This window comes from Barbus barbus, assembly GCF_936440315.1.
Source record: "Barbus barbus genome assembly, chromosome: 4".
Taxonomy (NCBI): Eukaryota; Metazoa; Chordata; class Actinopteri; order Cypriniformes; family Cyprinidae; genus Barbus; species Barbus barbus.
In genome coordinates, this window is record NC_136732.1 from 25,949,264 (window position 1) to 25,957,549 (window position 8,286).

General features: G+C 40.9%; 1 protein-coding gene across 1 annotated transcript in view; it reads left to right on the top strand.

Annotated features, from left to right (window-relative positions):
* LOC306868783 (N-acetylmuramoyl-L-alanine amidase-like) overlaps nucleotides 1-6,399 on the top strand; it is a 9,048-nt gene extending 2,649 nt beyond the window's left edge. Inside the window, exons 2-5 of the mRNA XM_079415155.1 lie at nucleotides 698-1,507; nucleotides 5,580-5,790; nucleotides 5,872-6,166; nucleotides 6,280-6,399. Of these exons, the coding sequence (XP_079271281.1) occupies nucleotides 698-1,507; nucleotides 5,580-5,790; nucleotides 5,872-6,166; nucleotides 6,280-6,294 (1,331 nt within the window). The 3' untranslated portion in view covers nucleotides 6,295-6,399. The remainder of the gene's footprint in view (nucleotides 1-697; nucleotides 1,508-5,579; nucleotides 5,791-5,871; nucleotides 6,167-6,279) is intronic.
* The last annotated feature ends 1,887 nt before the right edge of the window (nucleotides 6,400-8,286 follow it).

Here is an 8,286-nt window from a genome sequence, read left to right on the forward strand (position 1 = left end):
ATTCACAAACACCGACTTCCGGGTTTTGCGGACGTCGGAGGATCCCTCCTCCTTCAACCGGGTAGGAAGGATCCTAAGGAGGATGCAGACCCTGAATTTGGACACAGCCGTTGATGGCGACAAAGAGGAAAAACTTATAGACTGCAGCTTTAAAATAGTGGAAAAGGAAGGACGTGACGTGTGGCCAAGTATGGTAACCCATACTAGGAATTTGCTCTGCATTTACCTATTCATGTGCACACACACATCAGTGAGGAGTGAACAAACACACACACACACACACACACACACACCATGAACACACACCCGGACCATTGCTGTACGTAATCCCAGGTTTGACCTCAATGACAAAACATAAGAACCTATAGCATTTTACATTCATTGATATCAAATGTGTCAATACACAAAGTTTATGTTTGTGTATGTGTAATATATTAATTCCAGTAATGTCATTTTCACAATACAGTTTTGACTCATGTCAAAGAGTTGATTTTATCACTTGGTTTCAGTAAATGTGTGGGATATTTTATGGATTGGGGAGGATGTTTTGGGGTCTAAAAAAAAGTCACAGTACAACAATGAGCTCTTGATAGTTGATTCCTCATGATATTACTGCTTTAATAGCTGTGGTTGAGTGAAAATGGTTACTATTAAAATGTTCTTGTTTTCTGTGTTTCCCCCCCTGGTTTTCCATCAGCCACCACCACAAAGCACATGAAGGACTTCATCAGAGCTGTAGAGAGCATTGAAGCTGTGAATCCAGGTCTTCAGATGCTTGATGTGGTGAAAGGTCTACGTAAGGCTGCTGGCTTTGAAACCGACCTCATCAAGCATTACTTCGGCGACCTCAGTGATGCACATGACCTTGTGGCAGAGCTATCAGTCACTTCCTATGTAAGCGAGGTCATTAATCACAGCCTGGCAGAATTGGGTAAGGAGAAAGGTGTTGTTCTCACGTTAGATGGTTCAAATGTGGCGTTGGCCCCAATGCTCCTCGGACTTGAGGCTGGGCTGCAGTCCACCGTCCAAAATCTTTACCCTTTAACCTTGACCGACAACCTGGTCGCCTCATTTCTACATCACGTCCACAATGAGCAAACCACTGTTCCTTTTGGCACTAAAGGATTCTGGGATAGCATTTCATCCCCAAAGGTCTACACTCTCTCTGATTTGCCCTCCTTGGCGACCGACGCTCTAATAACCGGAGGTATAGACGGGTTCATTCTCGGGTCAGAAGTTTCCACGTCTAATCATCGTGATCAATCAATGAGTGACCTGCTGAAGAGTTACTACAGCCACCAGCCTGATGCCGCAGGGTTGGACGCATCGCCCCGTCTGATCAGTCAGAAACGAAGGATCAACTTCAAAAAGCTCGTCAGCTTCTCTTTGCTGAAAAGCCAGATGGTCCAGGCTCTAACAGTTCGCCGCAACCTAAACGAGTCTGAGCGGAAGAGGCTGGATGACGTTATGAACGAAGGGTTTGACCAGTTTGTCCATGTGTATGCTGGTAATTAAACATTTATGTTAACAATTTTATACTGATAAAATATTTTAAATATAGTATTTTTATATGAATACATTACCTTAGTATAAATTTTTAATGATTTTTTTTAATGAAATTCTAAGCTGACTCTGTTTTATAGTTAAATCAGTTTACTAAGGACTAATGTTAACAAAGACTGATTTATTACATATGAAAATATTTAAATTATATTTTTAAATAAATAATTTATAATTTGTTTTTAAACTGTATATTTTAAGCTGATTTAAAGATGCTGTATTTTTATGACTGTACTAAAGCATAAACATACCATAATATATTTATTTTTTAAGAAACATGTTAAGTTTGCATACTCATTTCTCAAAAAAATGAAGCAGCCATTCTATTTTGAAATGCACATTCCATGTTGGAATGTGTTTTTGTTTTGGTTTGTGGGATTCTGCCCACTGCCAATTTACACAGTAGTATTTCGACACCCTGGGTTGCCAGCTGACACAGCATATTGTATCAGAGATTGTATCACTGGATCAGAGATTGCAGATTCTACCCGTCCTAAAAGCCTCTGCGTTGATCTAAAAAGCTCTATGACCAGAGGCTGAGGAGACACGGAGCCAGGGTGACACCACAGGCCTTGAGGGCCATGGTGGAGCTGGCGGCTCATGGGACCGAGGGGGGAACCCAGAAGACCGCGGTGGAATCCCATGGCAGAGGCAGGCCGACGATTGACTAAGGCAGAGCCAGAGGGATGAGGGAACCTCATGCCATGGTAGAGACAAGGGCACATGAAGCCAAGGTGGAGCTAAAGGGTGGAAGGCCAAGGTGGAGTCAGGGGCTCAGTGGATGAAGGTGGAGACAGGGGATCCTCATGCCAAGGCAGAGCTGGAGACTGGAAGGTCCAAGGCGAATCAGAGCACCCAGATGGAGCTGACTGAGGATGAGCTGAGGGACTAACAGGAACCAGCAGAGGCAAGACCAAGGAACAGACAGAATATGTAGGAGGAGGTGGGAGAGGGTCTGGAACACAGGAGATTCTGAGCTGGGCGGAACCAGTGAGGACACAGGAGCTTCTGGAGGCTCAGAAGATGCAGGAGACTTTGGTGACTTCAGGGCTGGGGGGAGCCAGTGGAAACGGGAGAAACATAAGTTATAAGAATAATTTATATTCTGGAACGCTCTTCCAGAATATAAATTACTATTACAGAGGTCAGCTGTAGCTCACCCTCAGCGACTGGAGTGTGGGCAGGGGTTCCCTCTATGCCCTGATACTCAACAAGTACACCCTTGGGGATGTTGCTGGCTCACACACCTGGTCAGGTCGGGCGATGGTCGGCTAAATTATTCGTTCTGGAACTATCATCGTGGCAGACTCTCTGTGCATTCCAAACGGGATATATCGCCCTCCGAAGGGTACTTTGGAGTTAAAACAAACATGGCCACCATATTGAAGGGTCGTTCCAAATTGAAGTGCTCAAAACTGGCCACTTCAAAAGGCCCTTCGGAATGAAGGATTTCAAATGGTACAGCTGATGGACACTTAGGGGCCCCATGATCCTTTACACAGGGAACCGTCCGGAGTGAGAGCTTAGAAGGGATTAGGGCATAGGGATGAGCCCTTCCAAATGGAACGTAGGGTCTGTCTCTGTGTCTGCAGTGGGCTCAGGCATTAGCTCTGTGCAGCGCAGGTAAGGTGACTGGCTGGGCTTTGGATTTGGAGTGAGGCTGATGAAACCCTCCTCTGCAAGGCCAATGGTGAATTGTTTTCACCAGCACATGAAAGCAAAAAAATCCCCCCCAGGACCTATCACGGGCAGGCTTACCCTGGACCACTCACTAAGGCTAGTGTGGTAAAATACACAGAGGAAGCGGTCAGGGAATGTGGTGAGTATAGCCAGTTCTATAAAGTCTCTCGTGTGGACTAGGCAGAGCAGCTGAACAGCTGGCAAGTCTATGGGGGGAGAAAACTAAACAAAAAAAGAAAGAAAACACTGCAAAATTCAAACAGTTTGGGCCCTGTCTTCTGCCATGGGAAGCTGTAGTATAAGTAAAGCTCATAGACAAATAATCAAAGAGAACAGTCTTTAATTCAAAACTCACTTAGGAAAACACCTTAAGATAGACGTAGACAGGATAATGGAACTCATCAACACAAGGAATATACACAAGACCAATCAAAGAACTAATGAGTTTATTAATCAGAGGATAGTTAATTAATCACCTTCCATTGTCAGCTGTGCTTGTTCCTGTTGCGTGTCCTCAATCTGGCAACCCAGGGGAGTCTGAGAAAGAGGGGAAGGGAGAAACAACTCTCTCCAATATATTGAATTTGGACTTCACCCATTTCAACTGCTAGCTTTCAATATTACATACTGCACCTTTAATTTTTTTGCTACAGGTCCTTTTAAAAAAATTAGCATATTGTGATAAAGTTCATTATTTTCTGTAATGTACTGATAAACATTAGACTTTCATATATTTTAGATTCATTACAACACAACTGAAGTAGTTCAAGCCTTTTATTGTTTTAATATTGATGATTTTGGCATACAGCTCATGAAAACCCAAAATTCCTATCTCAAAAAATTTGCATATTTCATCCGACCAATAAAAGAAAAGTGTTTTTAATACAAAAAAAGTCAACCTTCAAATAATTATGTTCAGTTATGCACTCAATACTTGGTCGGGAATCCTTTTGCAGAAATGACTGCTTCAATGCGGCGTGGCATGGAGGCAATCAGCCTGTGGCACTGCTGAGGTGTTATGGAGGCCCAGGATGCTTCGATAGCGGCCTTAAGCTCATCCAGAGTGTTGGGTCTTGCGTCTCTCAACTTTCTCTTCACAATATCCCACAGATTCTCTATGGGGTTCAGGTCAGGAGAGTTGGCAGGCCAATTGAGCACAGTAATACCATGGTCAGTAAACCATTTACCAGTGGTTTTGGCACTGTGAGCAGGTGCCAGGTCATGCTGAAAAATGAAATCTTCATCTCCATAAAGCTTTTCAGCAGATGGAAGCATGAAGTGCTCCAAAATCTCCTGATAGCTAGCTGCATTGACCCTGCCCTTGATAAAACACAGTGGACCAACACCAGCATCACTGACTGTGGGTACTTGACACTGGACTTCAGGCATTTTGGCATTTCCCTCTCCCCAGTCTTCCTCCAGACTCTGGCACCTTGATTTCCGAATGACATGCAAAATTTGCTTTCATCCGAAAAAAGTACTTTGGACCACTGAGCAACAGTCCAGTGCTGCTTCTCTGTTCAAAAGTGGCTTGACCTGGGGAATGCGGCACCTGTAGCCCATTTCCTGCACACGCCTGTACACGGTGGCTCTGGATGTTTCTACTCCAGACTCAGTCCACTGCTTCCGCAGGTCCCCCAAGGTCTGGAATCGGTCCTTCTCCACAATCTTCCTCAGGGTCCGGTCACCTCTTCTCGTTGTGCTGCGTTTTCTGCCACACTTTTTCCTTCCCACAGACTTCCCACTGAGGTGCCTTGATACAGCACTCTGGGAACAGCCTATTCGTTCAGAAATTTCTTTCTGTGTCTTACCCTCTTGCTTGAGGGTGTCAATGATGGCCTTCTGGACAGCAGTCAGGTCGGCAGTCTTACCCATGATTGCGGTTTTGAGTAATGAACCAGGCTGGGAGTTTTTAAAAGCCTCAGGAATCTTTTGCAAGTGTTTAGAGTTAATTAGTTGATTCAGATGATTAGGTTAATAGCTCGTTTAGAGAACCTTTTCATGATATGCTAATTTTTTGAGATAGGAATTTTGGGTTTTCATGAGCGTATGCCAAAATCATCAATATTAAAACAATAAAAGGCTTGAACTACTTCAGTTGTGTTGTAATGAATCTAAAATATATAAAAGTCTAATGTTTATCAGTACATTACAGAAAATTATGAACTTTATCACAATATGCTAATTTTTTGAAAAGGACCTGTATATTTAACAGACATTTTATATTATTTTACTGTTAAGTAATATAATTTAAGCACTACCAAGTAGCCCACTTTATGACAAATTTGCAATCTGTCAGCAGCAATATTGGGTTCTCACATTACGTTTTCCCTCTCAAGTCTGTCCCAACATCATTACAAGGTCTCAATGGGGAGCTGCAGCTTTCATTGGTTCTCCCTCCTATCTGTCTCTTCCTGTGCCGTACCTTTTCATCCACCACACATATCAACCCTCCAAGCCTTGCACCACCTTTGATCAATGTGCCAGTGACATGCGCTCCATGCAGCGCTACCACCAGCAAACCAATGGATGGTCTGACATTGGATACAGGTTAGGAAAGCCCCAATTTGGACCATAAAGCCCATTATGCAGTTTAATTTCCTATAATTATCATTATTCGTCCCCCTGTAGTTTTGTTGCTGGTTCTGATGGAAACATGTATGAGGGCCGTGGCTGGAATTGGGTCGGTGCCCACACTTATGGGTACAACTCCAAAGGCTATGGTGTCAGCTTTATTGGAGATTATACTTCCACCCTCCCCATCAAGAGTGCGATGAACATGGTGCGGTACGACTTCACAAGCTGTGCTGTGAATGGTGATCGATTGTCTTCATCTTACTCCTTATACGGACACAGGCAAGCTACTTCCACTGACTGCCCAGGAAACGCCTTCTACCGTGAAATCCAGACATGGGAGCGTTACCAGGTAAAAAGATAAACAATTCATGGGATTTATTATACTTGGTTCTGACTTTGCAGAATGTATTGCAATAACAGTTCAGACCTTAACTGTGTCTGTTTCTCTGCTTTGCTCTACAGAGTTATTTGCCTTGAGGACTGTGGCATCAACAATGAATGCAATCAGCTAATTGTGTCTCTGGAAGTCAGTACATGTATAACATGTATCGGTCATAATAAATGCATAATAAATTCCTTTTGAAAATCATATCTATTGTTATTTGTTATTACACATTACAATACAAATTAATCAAGTCAAGTAGTCATTAATCAAGGCCAATTGGCAAAATCTAATTTGCCTTTAACCGTTGGAAAGTAAAGTACCTTTACAATGTTCCAATGTTACTAATATTCAAGTACATTATTTTGATCAGACACATCACCACCCTAATTTACTAGAGATGCACCAATAGCTGATTAATTCAGAATGATATCTGGTGGTACCAATAGTTTGATTTTCTTAAGAAAAAAAAACTCTCTTAACTAATGCTCTAAATTATACAGGCAACTATAATATTATAATATTACAGGTTATCAGTGGTGGAAAGAGTACTGAAAAAATATACTCAAGCAAAAGTACCATTACCTTCCAAAAAATGTAGTGTGAGTAGAGCAAAAGTACTTGTCCAAAAAACTACTTGAGTAAGAGTAAAAGAGTAGCCTATTTAAAAGTGCTCATGAGTATTGAGTAGTGAGTACTGTGGATTCTACCCCGTCATAATAAATGCTGTACACTGCAATTTATACATTTAAAAAATGTTGTACATTCAGTAATTCACATTATCTTGTTTGTCATAAAGAATGAAGAATATCTATCATCCAGCAGTTTTAATTTTGACTGCCAACTCTTTAAAACACATCAAAATAGCACGGAAACAGTATTCAGTTGAAGAAAAGATGAAAGTTAATCTCAGTATAATCATCCCCATTTAAATCATAAGGTTTGAAAAATAGATTTAAAATCATGTGTAAGGCCACTGAGACAGCATGCTTTTGTTGCACATAAAATATTAATATTTAGAATAGTGCAAATACAAACACCATTAGAAACTCATAGTTCAGCATCACACACCATGATATCATATGGGTTAAAATGAGAGCCCATATTTCTCTCCAAAACGGTGCCAGTTTTAGCGTTTTGCAATAAAGAAATAAGAATAACTAAACTTGATCATTTATTTTACAATTTTAACATAAACATTGTTCTAGAAGGATGGCATCATGCCATACCTTTTATACACATCCTCGAATTGTTATGTCGATGAAACAATTTGTAAGGAAAAATGCATTAAATAGCAAAGTATTTCTGGGGAAACACGGGTCATCAATAAGGTGCAGATTGGCAGGGCCGCGTTTTCCTAATGGGCAACATGGGCTGCAGCCCAGGGCCCTAACACTAGAGGGCCCCCGAGTCAATGCTCTTTTGCATTTTAGACATTAACTTTTTTTTCTCCCTTTTCAAATCTCATATTGCATCAGAAAGGCATTTATTTTCAATTAAAATTAAGGAAATAATCAAAAAGTTGAAAATAAAAGTATCATATAGGGTTAGGGTAGGTGTAGGGAGGGCTTTATTGTCCCAATAAGGTGGCATCCATTTAATAATTTGAATTAAAACTGTAATTTACACTCAATGCGTTATTATTGCGTACTGTTTTATAATGTAATACAATACTGAGGTGCAGATAATTGCACTTAGTGCAAATAGCTGCTGCCTTATTAAAAACTTGTTAAAAATTTAATAAAAAAAAAACATTTATGTGACTCTTGATTTATCTTCCTACTCTGCTTGAACATTAATGGCAAACATAAGAATCTGTAACATTTTAGGTTTTTGATCTCAAATATGCAATGCACAAAGTGCACGTTTGTGCTAATTTATTAGATATGTGAGTTTTGTTATTCTAATGTCAAAAAGGCACATATGGAAACTGTTGTAATTCCTACACCGTTCACCTGATTTGGATGTAAATACCCTCAAATTAAAGCTGACAGTCTGCAGTTAAAGCACATCTTGTTCGTTTCATTTGCTTTAAAAGTTCTTAGGCATTTTCGTGCTAAAATTACGCATATTAACAGTCACTAAAG